A 25,464-nucleotide genomic window follows, 5' to 3' on the forward strand; every position below is an offset into this window, starting at 1 on the left:
GTTGTTGGGTGCCTATCGAGCTCACCTAGATAGATAGCTAGCCAGGTAGTAGCTACTAGCTAGCTAGCTAGTTCCTGTAAGAGCTTCATATCATATTTCGTTCATGTCAGATAAATATGCTCGTGTCAGGTGGATTTATTCAGTTGTCATCATTTTTTCCTCTGTGTGTGTGTGTGTGTGTGTGTGTGTGTGTGTGTGTGTGTGTGTGTGTGAAACGCAGGTTGACCGCTGTGGATGTAGTGGCAGTGCTGCCCAGGTCAGCGGGTGGACGGCATGTCAGTGTGAGGAGCAGTCAGAGAAGTGAGTGCCTGCAGTACAGGAGCCAAATCAGGGTTCTTTACAGAAAAGGCAAGAAGAACCACTTTATGTTGCCTACAGAACCTTAAAACCTTGAAATCAGAACCAGAATCTCTTTATTTATAAGTTTTTTACACATACAAGGGATTTGTCTTGGTGAGATCAACACAAGTATTGATTCCAGGTGGGAAATTGCAGATGTTACAGTTGCAATCATTCATGTAAGAATAAGCACTCTATAAAATACAATTTATATATATATATATATATATATATATATATAAAATGTACTGATACATAGCATGCATAACTTGCACTATGATTATTTGCACAGCTGTACAGATGTTAATGTTCTTATATCTGTACATAATAGTTTGTATATATATTTCTACTCAGGCTACATATTATTATTTATTACTTTTAGCGGCTTTTTAACGTATTATTCTTTATTCTGTTTATTGTTTAGTGTATTTTGTTTCTCTTATTGTAATAATAGTCTGTTTGTTTGTTACATGTCATACTTGGACATAATTTTATTACATTAAGTATTTTTTTTTTATTAAACCAAGGGAACAGTTTCTAAATATTATTTTTCTATGTGGTACCATATTTAGGGGATATGTCAGTTATTACTTTTTTTCATAGATCTGCACGACTTAAAAATAAAAATAACGTTTCTATACTACTAAGTTTACACATCTTGGTTTAGGAAGAAAAGGCAGATCTGACTGAGCTCTCCCACCATTCCAGTGGTTATTAAATGCTTGATGGTATTTAAAGAAACGGACACTTCTCCTGAAACATGCAAAGACATGCTGCCGCCTGTTTGTTCCACTAAGAGGATTTATTTATATTTATCCCTGTCAAAAAGACTTCTGTGGTTTTCAGACTCTCTATGTCTGTTTTTCTGTATGTTTGTTAAAGTCTGATTCTGAAGCTGCTCAGCAGGATTCATACGGGTTCTGGAAAACCTGGAAAGTCGTGGTAAATAAACATGATAAAATCCAGCACTGAATAATCCTTAAAAAATAACAAAATTTAAAAAAGCACTTAAAAGCCAAGGGAAATATTTTATATATATATATATTTAGCTGTATGACCACTCTACTGCACATATAAGTGAGTTCTTTCAATATACATTCATGACATTTGACTTGAATCTTGTTACACAGGTAGGAGACTGTAGAGTTAGTCTTCTTGGTGTTGAGCAGTGCCAGGCTTGCCACCTTGTCACAGGGAAGGTGGTGATGTTCCTCACTACACTTCACCAACTTTTCCTTAAGTGCATCCACACAGTGTTGCATATTAGCTAGTGCTGCAAGCTGAAAGAACTTCAGGCTTGACTGAAATTGTATCTGAGAACCACAGAGTTCTGCACAAACAGCCTCTCAGCCTTATCTAAGCCTTGAAATGAACTTGCAGAAAATCCATAAATAAAATAATAGTTGATCTAACAAACCTTTAGTAATTTTATCACTGAGATTGAGCTCTGCTATTCAGTGTAGTACGCTGAGCTCTCACACGAAAACCAAAAATAGAGTTGTGAGCTGCTGCTTTGCATCTATTAGGCGTTTGACTGGCAGCACAGTTCCAGTGATGCTCCTCTGGCTTAATGGAAATGTCCCTCATCTTGCAGGTGGAGCTGCTGATTGAGTAGTGCTTATTTATTAGCACTTTTTAAAGGAGCAGGACCATGAGGTATATCCATGACCAGGGAGGGTCCCTGAGGGTGGTGGGAGGGGAAGGTATAACATTTTTGGGTATACGGGGGGTATTTGGGTATATGGGTATATGCTTTTGCCCCACCCTCTAGGACATGGTGATGATGTCAAAAATCAGAAGACATTTCGGAGATGGGTTCGAGAAAGTCACAACTCTTTGATCAGAGGTTGTGGCAGAACCAAATTTCTGTCTTTTAAAGGGTCTGGCATGATGAGTCAGGCCTAATATGACCAGGAATAGGGTTAAAAAGTCATTAATAATTATTTTCATAGCTAATAATCTGTTGAGTCGAGTTAGTGTTGAGGTCATAGTGACAGATGTTAGCATGATAAAGTGCTTTCTTTTCCAAAACTGATTAAAACAATATTAAAATTGTACGTTTTGGTGGATAACGGTTTGATATTACCTCTTTTTTCTCTTCAATCTCGTCCTAAAATGAGCCGTTTTTAATTGAAGCACTTTACCTAAGATGTTAGACTAAAGGTCAATCCTAAGCTCTCTGCAGTTGTTTAAAAAATGTGGCTTAGTTGTGACTTTATCTATGAAAAAATGGTACAAAAAAGCATTTCAGTTTGTTTAATTGTACTTATTTATTTCTCTTTCACAGGTAGACAAGTATGCAGTCTTCGGGGCACCGGTTACGGGATGTGGAGCAGCACCATCCCTTACTGGGCGGCGGGGAGGAGGAGGTGGCTGTGGGCCGCGTCTGGTTCATCCAGGATGGGTGTGGCATGGTGTGCGCCTTCATGACCTGGTTTCTGGTGCTGTACGCAGAATTCGTGGTGAATTTCGTCATGCTGCTTCCCTCTAAAAGCTTCTGGTACACTTTAATCAACGGAGTGGCGTTCAATTTCTTGGCCGTGCTGGCGCTGGCATCGCACCTACGCACCATGCTGACAGATCCGGTAAGACCGCACGCACGGGTGAGATTTAACAAGCTTCCAAACGGGCCAACTTTAACTCAATTACTGGAGGGGTCATCGGTTAGGAGATGTGCTGTGCGAAAGGCAGGGTTGAGCCAAGACTGCTCGGCGGTATTTGCAATTCTAAACTGCTGCAGACGAGTCCTCTCTATTTTACTCTCAGTTTTACTCTCATTAGTTTATCAAGATCTTTACAGAATGAAATGATGGGTTATGAGAACTTTCTTAGACACTGAAGAACAAAATTAATATGGATATTATAGATTTATATATATTTATAGATAGATTATGGATTAAATTGTGAAGCAGACACCATGCAGGGACTACAATTCACCAGATACACTTAAAAATAATAATGCTGTCTGTGTTTATACAGTAATATGGAGAGGTTTTAGGCCCCTAATCCCATCACTCTAAACCCTGTCTCTCAGCAGTGAGAGAGTTTTACTGTAGAAGCTCCAGATCTCATCAGAACAGATAAAGCAGCTGAACATAAATCCAGTAAAAAGGAGAAACAAGAGCTTCTCATTCTGAAGAAAGAAAGTAGTGAGATCTTGTCGGTGAGCTAGTCTGAAGAACAGAGCTCGGTTCCTCCTGGTTTCTCCTGGTCGCCCCCCAGTCCAGCCAGCACAGCGTGGAGGATGTGTTCAACTCCATCAGCAGCAGCAGCAGCAGCAGCAGCAGCAGCAGCAGCAGCTCACCTGATTTACCATCATTAAGCCCTGATTTACAACCAAACCAGGTGTTGATCTGAGGAGAACTCTAAATAACACTAGACTCCATGAGGAGAACTTTGGAGATGTTCTACTGATGAACACAGTGATGGAAAATCACACCTAATCCATAGCACATATTGAATGCTATGGTTTTTGGTAACCATATACAGCAAATCCCCTACATATACTCAGATCAACTTAAGAGGGTCTCAACACTTCTGTATGTTTCTGGTTTTTAAATGTTTTGGTAGCTACCTGTCATCTTGGTCCTTCACTTTAACTGACCGAGTGAATATTGTGTTTGTCAGGGAGCTGTTCCTAAAGGCAATGCCACTAAAGAGTATATGGAAAGTCTACAGCTGAAACCTGGGGAGGTCATCTACAAGTGCCCGAAATGCTGCAGCATCAAGCCAGAGAGAGCCCATCACTGCAGGTGAGACTCTCAGAGTGATGCCTTCAGTGTTTCAGTAAGTAGGTATAATAGTGATAAGCTTACATTTTACATTTACATTTATGGCATTTAGCTGACGCTCTTATCCAGAGCGACTTACAAGGTCACTCATATTACAGAGGTGGGTCAGTGTAGTGTTGGGAGTCTTGCCCAGGGACTCTTATTGGTGTAGCGCAGCATAGTCACCCAGACTGGGAATCGAACCCTGGTCTCCCACATGGTGTTGTTGTAACGCAATGGTAGGTGGTGGTGTTATCTGTTGCGCCACACCAATCATAAGCTAAGAGCTTTTCTTTCATAACGATAGTTTCTTAGTAGTCACTCACTAAAGCACTACACAGGGAGGAAGACGCCTCTACTGCCTGCAAAAAACATTATTTATTAGAAATTAGAATCAGAATTATTGTCCAAGTTTGGGGACACACAAGGAATTGGTGCTTGTATATGCAGTATACAGAGTATACAAGCAATACGCAGACTATACAAAGACTGTAATTTACAGACAGTGTCCATATTACTTACACACACACACACATACATATAATGTTTGTTTTTTTTTTATTGTATTTATTGGTTGATTTTTTTTTCCCCAGAAAAACAACAAATAAATGACTTATTTCTTTTTTATCTCAGTATCTGCAAGAGATGTATTAAAAAGATGGATCATCACTGTCCCTGGGTGAACAACTGTGTGGGAGAAAACAATCAGCGGTTCTTTGTCCTGTTCACTGTAAGTGAGCTTGTGGGGGTGTTTTTGTGTTACGTCTGAGAGCAAATTGCTTAAATGACTTTGTATTATTTGTGCTAATGTACAGATACAGGTATATTTTTACACATTTTATACAGAAAGAGCCCCAAACTTTTCTTAAAACCGTGTTCCCTAAACTACAAGGGTGCTTTCAGACACTTGCTTTCAGACATGAGTTGTTAGTTTTAAGGTACTTGTCTGCTTTGTAAGTTATTAATAGGTGGTTTTGTATGTGTGGAAACTGTGCTTGACTACATGTGCATATTACTCACTCACTCACTGCTGCTGCTGCTGTTGACTAAACCATCTGTTGTCCTTCTCTGTTCTGTGTAGATGTACATAGCTTCAATTTCCCTGCATGCCCTCTGCCTCAGTGGTTTCCACTTCTTCACCTGTGTCAAAGTCCAGTGGAGCGGTGAGTCGTGGTGTCGTGGATTACAATTCTTGACTCAACAAAAGGTTCCTACTCATAGGTAACTAGGAGGGAAGGAAAATGATGACGTGTGACAGCTCCGCTTGTTTAATGATAAATCAGCTGGAGTGTCGGCAGATTATTTTAACCTGATAATTGCGGTTTTTACATTGGATTAAAATCCTTGTTTGTATTATTTGACCTGTAGGTCTTATAAGAGGGAGCTGATACTCTTCAACAGCTACTGCAGGGGCAAAATACCTCTATTATAATATTCCACATACACTCTATCTACCTCGACCGTTAAAGTCATAAACTGAGCATGTTATTTTTTTATTCTTTAGCGGCTTGATCTTTTTAATCACAGTAAGATGAGATTAATGATAGTGTCGGTGTATTTCATCACATTATTCTTCTATTTTAAGGATTAGGGAATTAAATCAGCTGAGCCCGGTTGTACCAGAACAAAAAGTCTTGAACTGCATCATCATTATTGTCCTTTCGCTGGACCAGAGGAGAATAAAGGTCTCTTTCGAGTCCTGTGTGACTTCCTCATGAGCCTTGATCCTAACTTCCTGCAAATGTCACTCTTGCTCAGTAGCTTCAAACTCACTTGTTTACCAGCAGGTTTAAGCTCAAATCCTCATCTGTGTTATTTGGTATCTCTCGGTCGGCTTCACAAGAAGGAGCTAGTACTCTTGACTAACTATTGTAGTAATACACTGTATGTCCAAATATTTGTGGACACCCCTTCTAATGAATGCATTCAGCTACTTTATGTTGCACCTATTGCTGAGACAGATGTGCAAATGCACACAGCTTGTCTAGTCCCTGTAGAAAAGTACTGCCATTAGAATAGGACCCTCTAGAGCAGATAAATATGGAACTATTGGCTGCCAAAGGCCAGGCGTGGGCTAGAGGGGTAAAGGCCTTCAGCATATATATAATATATATATATTAGTGTTAAGTATTAAAGAGCAGAGTTGGAAAGATTTTGTGTATTGGCCTTACTTTTACTGAATTCTCTAAATTGCAGAGTGCAGTGATTTCTCCCCTCCTGTGGCCGTTATGCTCCTCATTTTCCTCTGCCTGGAGGCTCTCCTCTTCCTCACCTTCACCGCGGTCATGTTTGGCACGCAGATTCACTCCATTTGTAACGACGAGACGGTGAGTCGAGCAGAACAGCCCATAGATATAGTTTTCCCTGCACAGATTAAGCCTAATTTAGGGCTCAGTTCATCTCTAATGGGTTAATTAAACTAATTATATATATATGAAATATTGTATATATTGAATTAAATGGGCTAATTATATACTGATAATTACCTTCAGCTGCTGTCAGACAATGGAATTGAAGAATTTTAATATGCAGGCTTATGGAGCCTTGCAGAAATGTCCTGGCCTCTGTAGTGCTGAGGAGTTTCTTTAATGTGCATTATTTCTGTCCTCTTCGCACCCGATGCTCTCTGCTCATAGGAGATAGAGAGGCTGAAGAACGAAAAGCCAACGTGGGAGCGGCGGGTGCGCTGGGAGGGAATGAAGGCAGTGTTCGGGGGTCCTCCCTCTCTTCTGTGGATCAATCCTTTTGCTGGACTACGTCTCAGGCGCCTGCTGATGGTCCACGCTCGCAAAGGTGGCTCCGAGTTCTCCGTCTGAGGAGGGAATCCTGTCTTTCCCAGCATGTCCGTGTGCTAACATGCCAGTAAACCCCACGCATTGAGAACAAGGCACATCTCTCCTCTAACGGTTATGCAGGTAGGGGAACACGGTAAAGAGAATGTGCAATAGACTTACAGCTGGCCCAGTGGAGGAGAGGAGAGGGGCTGGGCCAGGACCGTACAGACTCCCTATGAAACCACTGGACCTCAATAGAAGGATCATCATTTTTACTTTGGCTTACGTTGGCTGTGCCTGACCTGTCTCCATGAACATCCAAACAGATTTTTTCAGTTTGTTTGTTTGTGTTTTTAAGGGACTTTAAGGGATTTTCTGTGTGCTATTTTAGCGAAGATAAACAACGGACTGACTCAGTGCTTTAAAAAGGTACCAAGAACATCAACAATATAAGGGTATTGCTAGCAAGTCAAGTCCTTCCCAGTAAGAGAATTATGCTCAAAGAAAAGTCTTATGGGCCAAATTGGAGTTAGAAGAAGAAAGTCTTACTTGTCAAGAAAGTTCTCCAACATATTCAGCATTAAGTGCTTGCTATGAGGGTGTCGTAAAAAGCTCTCCTGTTTTAGGCTTAGAATGAACACTTAACTTAAATACACGGACATAAATGAAGACTGAAGATTATTTTAGCTTGTCATATTCTAGAGACGATAATACATCCGAAGCCTTATTTACTAAATCCTGAAGTTCACATAAATGCCAGTGAACGCTTTAGAGAGTATTTGGATCACAGCGCTGTTTCAGTGATCGGTTTTAAAGCTGTTTGGCACAAATCAAGACAAATCACGTTAGGGGGTGTTTCGTTTAAGCATGACCTGCACCCTTTTGCACACTTGAGATCGGCCATCACAGCTGAGTGCTCAGTCAGACCCAGCTGTTGCTGCATCCTCATCAGCCAGAACTTCTAGTTGCCCAAACTCGTTGTACATCTCCAGAACGTTGGGCGCGTTCTTCATCGCTCCCCGTCATCCGTGAGGCGGCACAGACCCCCCGCTGTTTACACCTGGTCACTTCATACGTCCTGAGGATCCCGATTATATCTGGATGAGGTCACCCGAGACCTTTTAAACCAGAGGCAAATCCCTCAACCACTCAAACCACTTCAGGAGGAGGTCTGAGATCCACGTTATAGCAGGGTAAACACGTCCACCCCAAACTCCTCCCAGGACAACCAAAACACCAGTAATAATAATTAACCATGAGCAGATCAGACCAAACTGGACACGCAATTGACCACCAAGTGCAAACGCATGCAGAATCTCATCATCAGATAAGACACAGCCCAGATAGTCGTCGTGTGAAGTGCGCAGGTGTAAACGTCCTCCACAGTCTTCACATGCCGTTAGCGGTGCTGTGTCTGCGCCTCACTCGGTCGCTGTTCTTCACTGTATTTCTCACGTTTCTCTGTGAGACAGGAGCTTTTTACCTCAGCAGCTGATTTATTGAGTTTTTTTATGACTATATATGAATAATTATTGCAAATTATGTTTTATGATCTAAATAGTTTTATGCAGTAGGTGTAGAGTAACTTGAATAGGATTAAATTTGACGGGCCTCTGAGTGACTGATCTGACTGACTGCTAATCAGGGTATCTCCTCTCAATCAGTAGCAAATTCTTGATTAATTAGTGTGTCGGGAATGAAAAGGGGAAGAGCAAGGCTTCATGAAGTCGCAGCACTCAAAGCAGAGTAGAGTTGGGCGATATGGTAAAAAATGTATCCCAATATTTAAAGACCTTTTTAGACTGAATGCATCAGTGGCAGCAGATAAATAAATAAATAAATAAAAATACTGCAAATTACTCATATTCTTGGTACATTGATTTTATTTAAAATTGTCTGCACTCCATCCAATTAAACAGGACTAATTACACTGTCTGTAATTAAAACCTGCAGTTTGTCAGTGTTCTGACGATATCCATGCATAATGTGTATCACTAGATATTTTATCGTATCGTGATCAATTTTGTTATGGTGATAACAGTAATCTTTTCTAATCATATGGAGGAGACTGTTGGTGCTTAATAAACACTGATCAGCTGCAGGTTTCATTACTAACGGTGTAATTAGACTGGGTTAATTAGATGAAGAGCCGCAGATGAGTAGAAATCACTGTATTCAGTACAGGAGAGGATCTGATAGTAGTTTATAAGAATCTGTCGCTGCTGATGTTTGTAGTCTGGGATTACGTATTATGTATCGTGATAAATATATATATCTTATAAAAAGTCTTTAAATATCGTGAAATAGTATTTTTACCGTATCGCTCAGCCCTATGTATCACAATTACAAACTTTATCATGTTACGATAAAAATAGACGTATTTTCCTCCCCTAACTCAAAGCCGATGTTTAATATCTCGTATTTCAGTATGTATTCATGAGACCGTACAAAACATTCTAGTAGCACCAGTCGCCAATCTCCCACCAACAGAGCTGAACCTGCCCTGCCCTGCCCTGCCCTGCCCGGCTGTTGACCTGTTTAGTGTTACGACAGTTGACAGTGTTCGTTCCTACTGGTTCTCTGTTTCCAGCAGCTTGATAGTCCTGTTGTTGGTGGCCACTTGACACTTCTGGTTTATTGCCCTGACCATTGTTTCTCAACCCCAGTCCACACATCTGACTCTAAAACAACATGGGTGAGCATCAGCAGGTGTGTTGGAGCATGGAAATATGAAATCAGAGATGCTCTACAAGTGGAATTGGGAAGTAGTACTCCAACCCCCAAACCTTCTGTATGATTAAACAGTCTCAGTTTTGGACTGGATCGTCTGAGAGGACAAGGGGAAAGGGGGAACATGGTCACACATCCAGGTCCACCAGAGTGCAGTCTACTGTAGTTTAAAATACAGTTTGTGGAATAACTTCCTATATTTTTATTGTTTACTTGAGACAATGTTTTTCCTAATGGCTTATCCTTACTGTTTTACACTGATCAGCCATAACATTAAGACCTCCCACACAGTCTAGTACTGTGCAGGTCCTCCTTGTGCCGCCAAAACAGCTCTGACCCGACAAGGCATGACCGCCATGAGACCTCGGAAAATGTCCTGTTGTGGTATCTGGAGCACCAAGACTGACGTTAGCAGCAGATCCTTTACGTCCTGTAAGTTGTGAGGTGGGTGGTAGGACCTCCATGAGCATCGATGAGCTCTGAGCACCCTGTGAGTCTGTTGCCGTCTTGCTTGGCAGGTACTGACCACTGCATACCGAGAACACCCCACAAGACCTGCTTGATGTTCTGGAGGAGTTCTGATCCAGTCATCTAGAACATTACAGTTTGGTTCTCGTCTTAGAGATTCCAACACGTCACCTTCAAGAACCGACTGTTCACTCGCTGCCTAATATGTAGATACTGGCTCTTGACAGGTGCCACTGGAACCAGATCATCAGTGTTCTTCACGGCAGTGGTTTTAATGTTATGGCTGATTGGTGTGTAAATATATATGATGTTGTCAGGAGGGGAAGGAATCTGGAGCTCGCTACCGATTTATGGTCCTGGATTGGGTTAGACTGGTTGCAGTTGTTTAAGGAAACTTGCCTTTTTATTAGCATGTATGTCACTGAGAATGTATATTGTGCTTTTTATATATTGAAGTATTTAGGACGAAGAGGGAAAGGGGACATTTTATTGACACTAAAATATATGTGCTGTTATGCTTTCCTCATCCTCACTACAGAAGGAGTACTGCCTAACTGCATCGATTCCTAGAAAATCCGCGGGAGCTCTCGGCATGAGAGTCTGGTCCCTGTGCTGCAGGAGTGTGTGTTAAGTGTCAACCTTCAGCATAGAAACGAAGAGCAAGGGGACCACTTTTGCACACAAACAGACGTCCTGCAGTGAAGGGTTGATTGTAGAAGCAGCGAGTAGAATATCAAAGCTTTATACACTAGTAGAGTCCAGTCAGATAATCAAGTTAAACCCTCATGCCAAGTGTGGAAGCCGTGGTCAAGGTTATGTGTAGAGTTCTAATACAATCCGAGAGAAAGCATTATTCTGTACAACTGGAAAACAGACACAGATGATATACGGTGTGAATGGTTACTGGTTTATCAAGACATTTTCAATTGTGTCAAATAATAATAATATTGTTCTTTCATATGTAAAGCTCTTTTGCATAATAAAGTTGTTAGGTTCAGAACTGCCCAGGCTTTCCAGTTGATTCCAGTTTCAAACTGAAAGCAATCTGTGGGAACCCCTGCTGACATCCTCCCAGTGCACTACTCCAGACCATGCTGATTTTTAGATGGACAGTGGTGTTGTGCTGAATCATGTTCCTTTCCTGAGCAAAATATATCAAATAAGCCCAATAATGGTGTTTTGTTTTGTGCTTCATTTTATATTTATAGTTTATAGGGTTTTTTTGGGCCAGGTGGCTGTAGCTGTATAGCCCCCCAGAGACATTAGTAAGCAAGTGTCTTGGACAGGGAGCCACAGTAAGTCTTAATCTCCCAAGACTGGATTGTCTCCAAAAGTCCATCCAATCTTATAAAATAAATACTAATTGATATATATATATATACCTTTATAATATAAGGTTCCACTTCACTGACATCTGTTAAAACTGTTAAACATGGTGGTGGATGCATATTATTATCATATACAGTCATTTCCATATGGATGAAACCTTCTTCCTCTTGATGTTTGTTAACACAACTGTGCTTATGCGCAAGTGGTCGCATATACACTATATGTCCAAATGTTTGTGGACACCCCTACTAACGAACACATTCAACTATTTTAGGTTGCACCTATTGCTTACACAGATGTGCACATCTACACATACAGATTGTCTAGTCCCTGTAGAGAAGTATTGCCAATACAATAGTACAATACTCTCTGGAGCAGATCAACATGAACTATTGGCATCATGCTGCCTAATGCCAGGCGTGGGCTAGAGGGGTGCAACGTAGGGTGGTGATCATCCTCCAACATCCTGACCTCAGTAACAGTCTCGTCACTGAAAGCACTCAAATCCTCACAGCAGTGCTCCTCCTCCAAAATCTAGTAGAAAGCCCTTCTTCTCTGGATAGTGGAGGCAACGATAAGCTCTTTTTTAATACCCTTGATTTCAGAAGAAATGATGAATGAGCAGGCGTCCCAAAACTTTTGTGTATGAAACATACTTGAATTTAATCATATCAAGTCATATACAAGGTTTGTCACACCAAAAGTCATTCATGGCAGGAAAATAGGCAAGTTAACAAATATCAGCTGATCTGGTATCTGCAAGGCCCGCAGCACAGTTACCATTCCACAGCCTGTAATGCCTGCATGAGCCCAAAGACTGGCCCAAAAGGCATTAATGTGGTGTTAACTGTGAAATACCTGGGGTACATTTGCACACTTTGGTCCAGCCGCTAACAAACAGTAACTACCAGTCCGTTTTGAAATCCGTAATCCTCTTAGGTCAGCGTGTCCTCGCTCCTAATGTACTCGCCAATGTCAGCTTGGTGGAACACCACAATAGACATGGGGTCAACTCTCCGGCACTCCTGTGTGGTTTTCGCCGCCACTCCAAAGCCCTGGAGAGGTATAACAGATCAGGTACAGCGCTCCACATGTGCAAACACTTAAAAATGATATGATTTGCATTATATATATAAATAACTGAGGCTCTCACCAGAGGTACGTCTGCCATTGAGTAGACCACCACTCCTTGGTACTGTGCTGTATTTTCTGTAATCCTGCCAAGGCCTGACTTCATGATGTGGTTGCCATACAGGAATGACTGCTCTGCTCCAGGCTTCACCCACACTTTATACTGTTAGGGGACAAACGTATCTGTTCACTGTAGCCCATCTTCAGATTGGTCGGCCCACGGCCACACTCACACACCTCCACACAACTGTATTACAAACGGGAAGAGTACCTTGGCGTACGGAGCGAGGAAATCGAGAGCTGTTATATGGAGACGAAACTTCTGTGTTTTCGTGAACTTCCCGAAACACGTGCCCACAGATACCAGCTTGTCTCGAGAGATGTTGGTGGCCAACTTCAGCATCTTTTCACTGTTCAGAGGAATAGGAGAGGATGCTGTCAGGGAGAATGACAGGATGACTAAACCAAGGGCGGATATCTGTTGTGCTTGAATGCTCACCCGATATAATACACCCGATCATGGTGTAGCCTGAAGCAGTACGTTCCGTCAGGTCTATCAATCAGCAGTTTGATGTTCTCACCAATGCTAAAAAACAGAAGTAAATATTAAATATCCAATTTAGGATATAAAGAATTTTATTCACAAGTAGAAACTGTAATTCCAGATTTCTAGCTAGATAACTAAGCTCTTTATCTGCTATTCTAACTACTAATCATATTATTGTAAACACTGATGGCATTTTAGGCTAAAGTGACTAAATTATGAATAATTTAAGTTAAATTATGTGTGTGTAATTAAATATTTAAATGAAAAGCTGAGGTCAGCATCATGGCTAAACTACCAGCCACTAATAGCTGGTACTTAAATTCTAACAACCCTACAAACAGAACTACTGGCTACTAATAAGTAAAGATAATAGTAATAATAATAGCCTCACAAGTTGTACTACTTGCTATTAATAGGTAATAGTAATAATATAATATTGTAATAATAACAACAATAATAATAATGTTCTAACTAGTAATAATAATATTTAATTGTATTTAATAATAAGTTATTGAGTTATGGCTTGTATTGCTGATGGCATTTTGGCTAAAGCGACTGGTCATGTGCGAGTAGTTAAATATTTAAATGAAAAGCTGAGGTCAGCATCATAACAGCGTAATACTACTACTACTACTACCAATAATAATAATAATAATAGCATCACAAGTATAACTACAATCTATTAATAGGAAATAATAATAATAATAATAATAATAAATAGCCTCACAGGTAGAACTACTAGCCATTACTATGCCATAACAATAATAACAATAATAATAACAATAATAATAGCATCACAAGTATAACTACAAGCTATTAACAGGCAATAAAAATAATAATAAAAAATAATAGCCGCACAAGAACTACTAATTATTAATAAATCATACTACTACTACTACTAATAATAATAATAATAATGATGATGATAATAGCATCACAAGTAGAACTACAAGCTATTAATAGGCAACAACAACAACAACAATAATAATAATAATAATAAATAGCCTTACAGTTAGAACTACTAGCCATTAATATGCCATAATTACAATAATAATAATAATAATAATAAATAGCCTTACAGGTAGAACTACTAGCCATTAATTTGCCATAACAATTACAATAATAATAATAATAATAAATAGCCTTACAGGTAGAACTACTAGCCATTAATTTGCCATAACAATTACAATAATAACAATAATAATAGCATCACAAGTAGAACTACAAGCTATTAATAGGCCATACTACTACTACTACTACTAATAATAATAATAAAATAATAATAATATAGATATATAGTAAGAGCCATGCAACTAAACTACTAATACAGAATATTATCCAAATCACCCTCAAAAACCAAACGAATAGTTATTAATAACTATTAACAGTCTCGTCACTCCATTATAATCCAGTAATAGTTCATATATGATTATTATTATTATTATTATTATTATTATTATTATTATACTGTGTTTTAAATCAGACTGTAACCAGCGGAGTAAAGCTAACCCTCTGACACTGTGAGCATTTAGAAAAGGTCTTTAGAGAAATCCCACATTTCTAGATCCCATTAAAGAGGAGCCCCTGATTAACAGTGAGGAGGGCTGTCTGCCATCAGCTCCACGCAGCGGCCGGGGCGAGCAGGCTGCTTCAGCCCGGTCTCGGGCTCTGAACGGGTGATATAAGGTCACTCACTACTTGGAGAGCTTCTCAAACATCGTCTTGGTCTCTTCGTCCGTGAGCGGCCGCATGATGGAGACCCAGACAGCCCGACTTTCTGCAGGAAGGGAGAAAAGCCCGGATCCGCGCCGTGCGCAACGTGGGAGAGCTGTCGCAGAGCGATGACGCAGGAGGAGGACGAGAGCGCGTGCGCCCGTCGCTGCACTAGCGACGTCGCGCTGACGTCACTCTCTCCCTCTCCCAAACACAGGGAAAATGGCGACCGTGGACGTGGAAGACGAGAGCATCCTGGTGTCTATATTTAAGGACAGCTTCCCGGAGAACTGGAGGGACAACCCGGACTTCGCCGCGTACCTGGCGGAGCTGAGCTCGTGCGGGGTGGAGAAGCTGGGCCGCGAGCCGGAGCGCCTGTCCGAGGAGCGAGCGCACATCCTGCAGCAGACCCGAGAGCTCGCCTTCTCCAACTACAAGACCTTCATCCGCACGGCGCACTGCACCAAGACCATCCACACAGACTTCGGCCGGGTGGAGAGCAGCTTATCCAAGCTCCTCGACAAACTGCCCAGCTTCGGAGAGAAATGCAGGTTTGTGGGGGGAACCAGGGGCTGCTGGGGGGGCTGCTGGGGGGGCTGCTGGGGGGGCTGGAGATACCCTTTCATTCATCTACACGGGACACGACACGAGCCCATATACCTAGATCGAGCCCAGATCAACACCATGACCCTATTGAGCTCCATGCTGCCTAATAATGCCAGGCCAGGTGTGGGCTAGAGGGGTATAAAGCCCCCCAGCATTGAGGAGCTGTGGAGCTGTGGAGGAGCTGTGTTCTCTGGAATGATGATGATGATGATAATTGTGGTGCTCCATCCTGTACTTTTGGCACGAGGTATGATGATGGTGGAGGTGGTGGAGGTGGTGGAGGTGGTGATCATCATCCAACATCCTGACCTCACTAAGAAATGCTCTTGTCGCTGAATGCAATCAAATCCTCACAGCAATGCTCCTCCAATGATGATGATGATGATGATGATGATAATTGTGGTGCTCCATCCAGTACTTTTGGCACGAGGTGGGGTGGTGTTGGTGATCATCCATCCAGCATCCTGACCTCACTAAGAAACGCTCTTGTCGCTGAATGCAATCAAATCCTCACAGCAATGCTCCTCCTCCAAATTCTAGTAGAAAGTCTTCTTCTCTGGACAGTAGAGACAGTTACTCCAACAGAAGCAGGATCAGCTCTTTTAATCCCCTTGATTTCAGAAGAAGCAGTAAATAAGCAGGTGTCCCAATACTTTTGTCCGTATAATGTATGCAGAACGTGTGGTCTCTAGGACTGACTTGTGTGGCTGGTTCTCACCAAACTCATGTCCTCAAGAAAAAGGACCTTAAAGGAAGTCTCTGATGGGCCCGTTGCTATGGGGAGACACGGGGGGGGGGGCACTGCATAGGAGCCGGTTTTGGTGATTAGGTCACTAATAAGTCTATGGAGAGATTTATTGAATAAGGAATTGGTCGATGTCTAACCCTAGTGTTGTTCTATACGCCTCTACCTGACTGTGTTGACCATCGATGATTGATTGATTACCCAGGTATTGATCTGCACATTCTAGATTGTGGAAATTGCCAGATGATTAATTTCGCTTGTATTTTAATTTCAGAGGTTTCGTAAAAGAAGCAGAGGAGATCGGCTTGAGCCGCCGCATGAACAGTCTGACGCTGAACCGCCACACCGAGATCCTGGAGATCCTGGAGATCCCCCAGCTTATGGACACCTGTGTGCGTAATGGCTATTATGAGGAGGCGCTGGAGCTGGCCGCCTACGTGAAGAGGCTGGAGAAGAAACACTCGTCTCTTCCCGTCATTCAGGTACAGGTGGTGTGATGTTCTTACGGCTGTGGTGGGACCTGCTGCCAGGTTCAGTAGATCCGACTCTGTGCTGTGCTGTTTTACAGGGAATAGTACGTGAGGTTCGTCAGTCGGCTCAGCTCATGCTGAACCAGCTCCTTCAGCAGCTTCGCAGCAACACCCAGCTGCCGGTTTGCCTCCGTGTGATCGGCTACCTGCGCAGGATGGACGTGTTCACGGAAGCGGAACTACGCGTGAAGTTCCTGCAGGCTCGCGGGAGCTGGCTGCGCTCCGTCCTGGCCGCTGTCCCTGACGAGGACCCTTACTTCCACATCACCAAAACCATCGAGGCCTGCCGAGTGCATCTGTTCGACATCATCACCCAGTACCGGGCCATTTTCTCAGACGAGGACCCCCTGCTTTCACCGGGGGTACAGGCCGTGAATGAAAGTGCCATCTTTCACGGCTGGGTGGTGCAGCAGATTTCCCAGTTTCTGGAAACCCTGGACAGGGACCTGAAGCGCGGCGTGGGAAGCCGCTTGGATTCCCTGCTTGGACAGTGCATGTACTTTGGCTTGTCCTTCAGTCGGGTAGGGGCGGACTTCCGCGGGCAGCTTGCGCCGATGTTCCAGCAGGTAGCCATGGACACGTTCCACAAAGCTGTTAAAGAAGCTGTGGATAAGTTTCAGGAGGATATGAATCTGTACACTCTCATCTCTCTGCCATCCATGCTGGGTAATACTATCCCGCCTGTGGCTCCGAGTACTCAGCCTGGCACTCTTCAGCCCCCGATGGCCTTGTTGGACTTCCCTCCTTTAGCCTGCTTTCTGAATAACGTTTTAACAGCCTTCAACGATCTACGCTTGTGTTGCCCCATCGGCTTGGCCCAGGAAGTTACCAGATGTCTTGAGGATGCCCTCCTGAAGGTACCCTTCAGTTTTCCACCATTATTTATATATATATATATATATATATATATATATATATATATATATATATATATATATATATATATATATATATATAATGTGTGTGTGTGTGTGTGTGTGTGTGTGTGTGTGTGTGTGTATGCATGTGGTTTATATCTTAGACATTGGGCTTCATTCACCAACTTCACCCCCCCCCCCCCCCCCCCCCCTCCTTTTCTCTAAAATTGGTACTGGCAATTAACCCACCCCACTAGCAATGCTCCCGACACTAGGAGGGAAGGACTTAACACATGACCCATCCGACACATGTGAAAAGTGCCCTAGCTCCACCCGAAGCAACATCGCTAGATAACGGGACAAGATAACAGATAACACCACTACCTGCCAGTGAGCTACCACACCACTTGGGAGACTGGGGTTCGATTCCCGGTCTGGGTGACTACTCAGCTCTACACCAATGAGAGTCCTTGGGCAAGACTCCTAACACTACATTGACTCACCTCTGTAATACGAGTGGCCTTGTAAGTCACGTCAGCTAAATGCTATAAATGTGGGTCAGTTGAGCTCTCTCAGACTCGATATTTGAACTCACAACCCCCTGGGCCATAGTGTCAGCGCTTTAGACCCCTGAACCACTCGGAGAGACTTCTTCTTAAAACCATCATTTGGGATGCCTCATTGTCAGAGCATTTAAACTAACTGGACCACTCTGAGCCTATTGTGCTCTCTCTGACTCCAGCTGCTGATGGCAAGCGGCATGACCCAGGATTTGAACCAGTGATTTTCAGTGATCACAGCGGCAAGGCCTTAGTCCACAGGACCGCTCAGAGCCCACCGTTCAGTGTGGTCTTTTTTTTTTTTTTTTGTCGCTCATACTGCAACACAGATAGCACAGCTAGGCCACTTTTACCCGCCCTGTGAACGTAGCCTGTGTTAGGACTTTTCTCAAGAACCTATGAAACCGAATTCTTCAGTTTCAGAGTATTGGAGAACGAGGCCCATCATGTCTGAGCCTAGTGTACTGAGGTTACTGCTGGGATGGAGCCATATCTTCCATCAGCATTGCCTAGTCAAGTCTTCAATCAGACGTCCACTGCCTGACTATGTCTAACTGAGTCAGACAAGTACGAGGAGCTGTTTTTAATTCTAGTAATGTACACGCATATCCTAAATCCCTTTATTCTGACCTCTACAGGTGACCAAATTAATCCTGGTTTTCCATCGGGCAGAAGAGTCTGCCTTCAGCAGCCGAGAGCGGGAGCTGTTTGTTCAGTTCTGCTGTGCCTTTGCCGAGGACATGGTGCCGTTCCTGAACCGATGCTTACAGGTTCTCTTCCCTCCGGCTCAGCTTGCACAGATCCTTGGTAGGTGATAAAACAGTCCCTGTCATTTAATGTAAAAATAAGCAGTGGCTCGGAGGTGAGTGTGCTGGGTTATTGCTCACAGCATTGTGGGTTTACTTGAGCGAGAGGTGGTGATGTAGTAGCATCGCTGACCCCGAGCTCTGACCCCAGCGTTCTTTGGCATTTCTGATTTCACATGAAGCCTCCCTCTCACTTCAGGTGTCCCACCAGCTCAAGTTCATAAATACGGCAACATCGGATGCATCTGTGTGAGCACGGTACTGGAGCCGTTGGAGTTTGTCCTCCCCAAGAGGGAGCCTGTGCCCCCGGTGTTGGATCTCTCAGTTGACCTGACTAGTTTGACCACGACAGATGCAGAACCCCTACCTCCCATCAAACCTGCATCCTCTGACAAGCTGGAGGATGTTCAAGAGCCCTCCCATGTCCAGCAGATGCATGAGGCAGAACCTTCTCCAAATAAAGCCGAACCTGCAGCTGGTGATGCTGAGAAAAGCAGTCCTGAAGAGCTGCTGGTAAACACACCTACTGGGGAGAAGCTTCCAGCTGAGTGAAGTGAAGAACTATGATCACAGTTTTTTCTAAACTAAAACCTTAAAAACTTGAAAGCTATGTTTGTGTACAATGAATTGAACGATATTTGCACTTATCAGCTAATTCCAGCTTCTGGGGAATGCTGGCTTGAGTTTCTATGCCTTCTCTAGGGGAAATCTAATGTATTTAATATCAAGGTTGTTGGACATGACTGTCTGTGCAGGAGGGGTTTCTTGTATCCTTCCAAGCTTAATGATGTGATTAAATTTTTATTGGAAACATTATGATTATATAATTATGATGATTCATACACTTGATGGTTTGATTATTCTTTTGATATTTATTTCCCAAAATTTGATTTATATTGATACAATTATATGATACACAGGGGGGTCTTCAAAGTCTGTATAATGTACCATACAAAATATTTTAGGGGCTTGTTTTTATCACGGTTACACGAAGGCCTTGACTTTACAATGCTTGGCTTCAATTATATAAAATTACACTTTTTTTGGAGGAAACCATTTGCATTGATTTCTGAACTTCTCTTAATATTTGCCCCGTAACTGAGATGAAATCATCAGCAGAACACAGATTCACTTTTTCTTCACGAATTTCTTGCGAGAGGCATTCGGATTGGCCCGCCGTCTCCCTCCTCCACACTGAGAGTCACGCAGGTGTAAGCTGGCCGATCTACTGTAAATGTCATGCTCTGAGAACGGGGAGGTGCCGGCGAGGTAGTCGGGATCCAACACGTCCGTCTTCTGCCGTGCCTTCTTGGACACCCTCTGTTGAGGGAAGCGCTGATCCTCCACCAGTTGGGGATTGTTTGCATGTTTGCCCCCTTGTGGTAAAGGTATGGAGAACTGCAGAGGAGGCAGAGAATGAGGGGTTAGTGTCTATACTCTGTATGTGGCATCATGATCTGATGCCTTAAAATCTTCCAGGATAAAAGATACTAGAAATGCCGTAGTAGAACCATTTTGGGTTCCGTTAAGAACGTTATCCCTTTAATTGTAAAGGTTCTTCACACTTGCAGCTCTTGTACAAAAATGGGTTATCTAGGACATCACTCAAAGAACTTTGGTAGCACATTTATTTATTTATTTATTTATTTATTTATAATAAGTGATCTCCAGAGCTGGACTTTTTTTATGACCCAAATTGGCCACCATGATCAAAGTGGACCAGAATCCAACTACAACTCTGATTAAAGGAAAAGAACACCACATACCCTCTTGCCCTTAGGATTGAGCACCTTGGGGTTCCTGGAGAAGTGCATCTGCATGCTGCCGTCCTCGTTGATGGTCACGGCTATCTTTTTGAGTGTGTTGTTTCCACAGTGTGGACAGAAGGTTTTGTTCATGTTTGTCGTGGTTCTGAGAGGGGACAAAATAACAGAAAATGACTGGATGCATTCAGTTCCCTGCCAACAGTAACCAGGGTCAAACTGAGCTTGACCGGTAGTGGTTTACAAGCGTTTTAGACATCAAATGATTTCCTGAAGTTAAGCCAGCATTTCATAATATTATACTGAGATTTAAACGGAGATACGTAGTAGAGACTGTTAATCAATACGGGTCAGTACCCATGCAGAGAACGGCACATTTAATAGCCTACACTATATGGACAAAGTATCAGGACACCTGCTAATTAAAAACCTGTAACTGTCTCTACTGTCCAGGGAAGAAGACTTCTACTAGATTTTGGAGGAGCAGCATTGCTGTGAGGATTTGATTGATTGCATTCAGTGGCAAGAGCGTTGATGATTCGATGATCAACTCATCCCAAAAGTACTGAATGGGGCACCATCATTCCAGTCCCACTGCTTCACAGCTCAGTGCTGGGGGTGCTTTATACTCCTGTAGGTTCATGTTCATCTGCTCCAGAGAAGTGTCCACAAACATTTGGACATCTAGTGAATGAGCATATTTTTATTTTCAGTTTCCAGCACTATGGAATATTCCTGGTGGACTAGATAGATGTACTGACTGACTTTCTGAGGTTTGGTAACAGCTCCACTCACTTGAAACAGGCGTGGCAGCGGAGGATGTAGTTTCTTGTATGTTTGATAAGCATTCCATTCAAGGACAGGACGTTGAGACCGATCTGAATGAGGACATTCTGGAAAACAGCAAACAGAAAATTAAGACAATTAAATACTTCTAGTTTTACTTTTAACTGATAAATTATTTGAGTCTGAACAAAAGTGATAGATACAGAATAATACTGGTATTTAATTTATATAAATATATATATATATATATATATATATATATATATATATATATATATATATACACATACATATATACACACACACACATCAAATATATATATAATTTAGTCTGAACAAAAGCGATAGACAGAGAACACTGCTTTATAATTATATATATTTGATGTGTGTGTGTGTATGTATATATATATATATATATATATATATACATATATACATACACACACCAGTATTATTCTGTATCTATCATTTACATATTTATTATATATAAAATATATTTGATGTAGTTTAATAAGAATAACATATTTAATTAAAAAAAATATTATAATAAATATATTATTTTATATATATATATATATTTATATGTTTTTATCTTATTAGTCTTTAACTATTATTATTATTATTCAGTCTAAAACCACATCGTTAGGAAAACCAGTAACTAGCAGCAGAATTCAAAAGAAACCAGATTAATTCTTTACTCTAACTGGTTTCTTCTGGCTTACAGCTTCATCGTACCTGCATGGCAAAGTCTGTGGTCACACAGCCCACCCTCACGTTAGCTGAATGCTGCAAGTGACCAGAATCCAGCTGCACTTGTTTTAAATTGCTAGGAGTGATCCAACCCCCTCCATCATCATCATCTTCATCTTCCTCCTCATCTTCTTCTCCTTCTTCCTCCTCTTCTTCTTCTCCTTCTTCCTCCAAATCCTCATCCTCAATTTCACAGCCTTCCTCTAATCCGGGCCGAGCTCCTGTTTTCTGCCCTGCACTTGACAAGTCAACAGAATCCAGTTTCTCTGCGACATCTTTCACCACGACCGTGTCTGCAGCCTACAGAACATTCACACAGCGCGGTTAGCTTTCAGCACAGACCTCCGTCCAGCACTTTCACAGGAACTCCAGCTAATAGGTCTGAGCAGTCGGGTCTGATGTGCAATGTTAAAATGTGAAGCTATTAAAATGGCTAGATTTGTGTTGCTGGCATTGCACCACCTGGTTCATATCATAGCTTTTACTTATTTATTTGTTTATTTATTTATTTATTTATTTATTAATAAACATCTGGTAAGTTTCAGAAGAACCTTTTCACACCAGGCCCACTCTAACTGACTTTGTCTGCAGATTAAATCACAGCAAAAATGACATAATAATGAAAGCCATGCACTCATACTCACCAACAGCTCCAGCAAATCAGCCTCAATGCTCGGTAGCGGGGTTCTCCAAAACTGGAAGCTGTTAAACTCTGAGCTCTCAGCAGCCTGAGGTGCGCTCCGCTCTGCTGGACTGTGAGCATCAGTGCCTGGCCTTTTTGAGGATGTCTGGTAGCGTAAAATATGAAATCGGTTGTTAAAGGATCTTCTCAAAGGAGATTAATCCCAAACACAAACCCAGTACCCATGCTTCAGATTTCTAACTGAGGAACATCTTACTTTAGAAGGAAGGTGGAATCCAGCGACGTCTACGGGGGCTTCTGGATGTCTCCGTGTGCTGCATACTTCTACCTAAAGTGTAGGCAAAGACAAACTGTGTGAATCCAGAAACAGAGGAATTTTCATGCAAATGTTATTTCACAGCCTGAAGCCTGGTCCAAGATTCGTACCTGTATCGCAGGTGCTTTTTTCAAATGCTCCGCCCCCACATTCTCCAATTCCAGTTGGTAGGTTAGAGCCAAGACCTTAATGTCTGTTGCTGATAGGCTGGGGTAGTCTCCGGTCTTTTTTGAGAATTCAGTGACTGTAGAACAGTGGAGAGACAAAAATGAGCTCTGTAATATTTATAATAAGCTTGATTAGTAATTGTCGTCTGGTATCTCGAAAGGTCACAGATTCGATCACCTCGACCAGCTCAGGAACAGCATTTTCTCTTCCCTCAACATAAAATGCTGAGCAAGGCACCTTACCCCTAACAGGGGCTGGGCGATATGCTATAAATACTATATCACAACATGATATTTATCACGATACATAATACATAATCACAGACTACAAACATCAGCAGAGACTAATTCTTATAAACTATTACTCAGATCCTCTCCCGTACTGAACACAGTGATTTATACTCTATAACATCTGCTGCTCTTCATCCAATGAACCCTTCAGTCTAATCACACTGTTAGTAATGAAACCTGCAGCTGATCAGTAGATGTTTATTAAGCAGTAATAACAGTCTCCTCCATATGCTTAGAAAATCATACTGTCATCACCATAACAAAATGTATCACGATACGATAAAATATCGTCATATCGCCCAGCTCTACCCCCAACTGCTCTCCGCTCCTCCAGTCTGCGTGTAATGGGTTAAACCATGAGACTGAATCTCGTTGTTCTGCAGCAATAAGAAGAAGCTCTCCTCTCCTCTCAAACACAGTCAGAAACGTCAGTAAACTCAAGTTCAACCCAATTAAAAATATAACACAAATATCATAGATTCCTATACAAATTACGACAGGATAGAACGGCCGATCTCTTAGAGAACCCGACAACTGTATGCAGTCTTATAGACGTGTTATAGCCTGGTCAGGTCAGGTTAGTCGAGCTGGCTGACCAGCATGGGAATTTATTTATTTATTTATTTATTTTTGCTCAAGTTGGTCATACTGACAGCCCAGCTAGTCCATCAAGCTCAAAGAAAAACGTACACCATGCCGGTCAAGAGCAGTATGCAGGTACAGTACAGGGCTAGGATTTTTCCTCCAGCTCTGAGGGAAGTTTTCCTGGCCACGGTCACCGCTGGCTGCTCACTGGGGGTCTTTTTATGTTTTTTTTGTTTCATGTTATTGATTTTTTTTCTGTCTTTTACTAACTGCTGATTGTGTAAAGCTGCTTTGTGACAATAACAGTAAAAGAAATTAATATATAAATAAATTTGATTTGATTTAGTTGACTTGACTTGACTTCGCCGGTCACACAACCGCCGGTCTTGTGATTACATTTGATATTTGATATACTAACATAAACAATACAAGACAAATTGATTTATGTAATTTATGTAATATAGGTCTGGACAAAGACAAAATTAATGTCATTAAATTATTTTGAGAGGTTAGGAGGTTCATTTATTCAGAGTTCACTCATAGTTCTAACAAAATTAGGGTGTTTTACTCTTTACTTTATGTTCTCCCATAAAGTTATTCCTTTATTAGCTTTGTTTTTAAGCTTTAAAGACAAGCAAATGTATGTAAATGTATGTAAATTAGGCGGTGACGTCATTTAGCGACGTCACTGGCTTCGACCGTCCAGCCATGATCTGAATTTCTTCTGACGTCTTTCTTGTGACTTTTATTATTTTTATAAAATACATAAATACTCACCAAATCGCACATGTTCTGGAAAGGGGTCTTTGAAGTTGAGCTTATAAGGCAAGAATTCCAAGCTTCTTTTGGTTTGTTTATCCCGAATTTCATTCACGACATCCTTCAGAGTGTAGATACTCTTCCCAATCTCCTACAGCATGCAGACACACACACCACAGTCACTGTATATAGCTGACAACTTCATCATCATCATCTTCATCATCATCATCATCATTATTATTGTCGCTAACTTCAGGCTAGGCTAAGCTACACCAGCCTAACACGTGTGAGACGGGGAAAACAGAGAGAAACTGAGAGAAATGCCATCTCACAAAGACTCCAGCTATTCTAATGGACCTCAATATATATATTTTAAAAGCTACAGCCCTCGAAACGTACGTGTAAAGGAGCCTTTTTCAAAAAAGCCCCAGCATCAGCCACGACATGCTCCACCATGGCCGCTGCCATCTTCCACCAGATCTCGCGAGAACACAGCCAG

At 42.0% G+C, this 25,464-nt stretch overlaps 4 protein-coding genes across 6 annotated transcripts in view; 2 read left to right on the plus strand and 2 right to left on the minus strand.

Annotated features, from left to right (window-relative positions):
• zdhhc7 (zDHHC palmitoyltransferase 7) overlaps positions 1-25,464 on the plus strand; it is a 51,934-nt gene that overhangs the window by 751 nt on the left and 25,719 nt on the right. Inside the window, exons 2-8 of one of the 3 annotated variants that reach the window (XR_011980785.1) lie at positions 221-300; positions 2,627-2,924; positions 3,967-4,091; positions 4,743-4,839; positions 5,191-5,272; positions 6,306-6,436; positions 6,746-8,985. Coding sequence is in view for 2 of the 3 variants with exons in the window: in XM_072695222.1 (XP_072551323.1) it covers positions 2,637-2,924; positions 3,967-4,091; positions 4,743-4,839; positions 5,191-5,272; positions 6,306-6,436; positions 6,746-6,925 (903 nt within the window). In the remaining variant the exon portion in view is untranslated. Of the gene's footprint in view, positions 1-220; positions 349-2,626; positions 2,925-3,966; positions 4,092-4,742; positions 4,840-5,190; positions 5,273-6,305; positions 6,437-6,745; positions 11,242-25,464 lie in introns of those variants that run through there. The other 2 variants (XM_072695222.1, XM_072695221.1) reach the window with 2 other exon arrangements.
• nip7 (NIP7 nucleolar pre-rRNA processing protein) lies at positions 12,048-14,908 on the minus strand. The gene is made up of 5 exons (XM_072695223.1): positions 14,784-14,908; positions 13,041-13,127; positions 12,813-12,951; positions 12,564-12,704; positions 12,048-12,465 (listed from the first exon to the last, which is right to left on the minus strand). Exons 1-5 carry the CDS (start codon positions 14,837-14,839, stop codon positions 12,346-12,348), a joined length of 543 nt encoding a protein of 180 aa, XP_072551324.1. The 5' UTR covers positions 14,840-14,908; the 3' UTR covers positions 12,048-12,345.
• cog8 (component of oligomeric golgi complex 8) lies at positions 15,013-19,747 on the plus strand. Its single transcript, XM_072695219.1, has 5 exons — positions 15,013-15,352; positions 16,427-16,634; positions 16,721-17,539; positions 18,738-18,906; positions 19,105-19,747. The coding sequence occupies exons 1-5, from the start codon at positions 15,024-15,026 to the stop codon at positions 19,455-19,457; spliced, it is 1,878 nt and encodes a 625-aa protein (XP_072551320.1). The 5' UTR covers positions 15,013-15,023; the 3' UTR covers positions 19,458-19,747.
• On the minus strand, positions 19,758-25,463 carry nob1 (NIN1 (RPN12) binding protein 1 homolog). Its single transcript, XM_072695220.1, has 9 exons — positions 25,365-25,463; positions 24,984-25,116; positions 23,274-23,407; positions 23,104-23,175; positions 22,849-22,992; positions 22,190-22,504; positions 21,464-21,561; positions 20,672-20,816; positions 19,758-20,303 (listed from the first exon to the last, which is right to left on the minus strand). Exons 1-9 carry the CDS (start codon positions 25,431-25,433, stop codon positions 20,034-20,036), a joined length of 1,380 nt encoding a protein of 459 aa, XP_072551321.1. The 5' UTR covers positions 25,434-25,463; the 3' UTR covers positions 19,758-20,033.

The sequence above is a fragment of the Salminus brasiliensis genome, chromosome 13 (assembly GCF_030463535.1).
Source record: "Salminus brasiliensis chromosome 13, fSalBra1.hap2, whole genome shotgun sequence".
Classification (NCBI taxonomy): domain Eukaryota; kingdom Metazoa; phylum Chordata; class Actinopteri; order Characiformes; family Bryconidae; genus Salminus; species Salminus brasiliensis.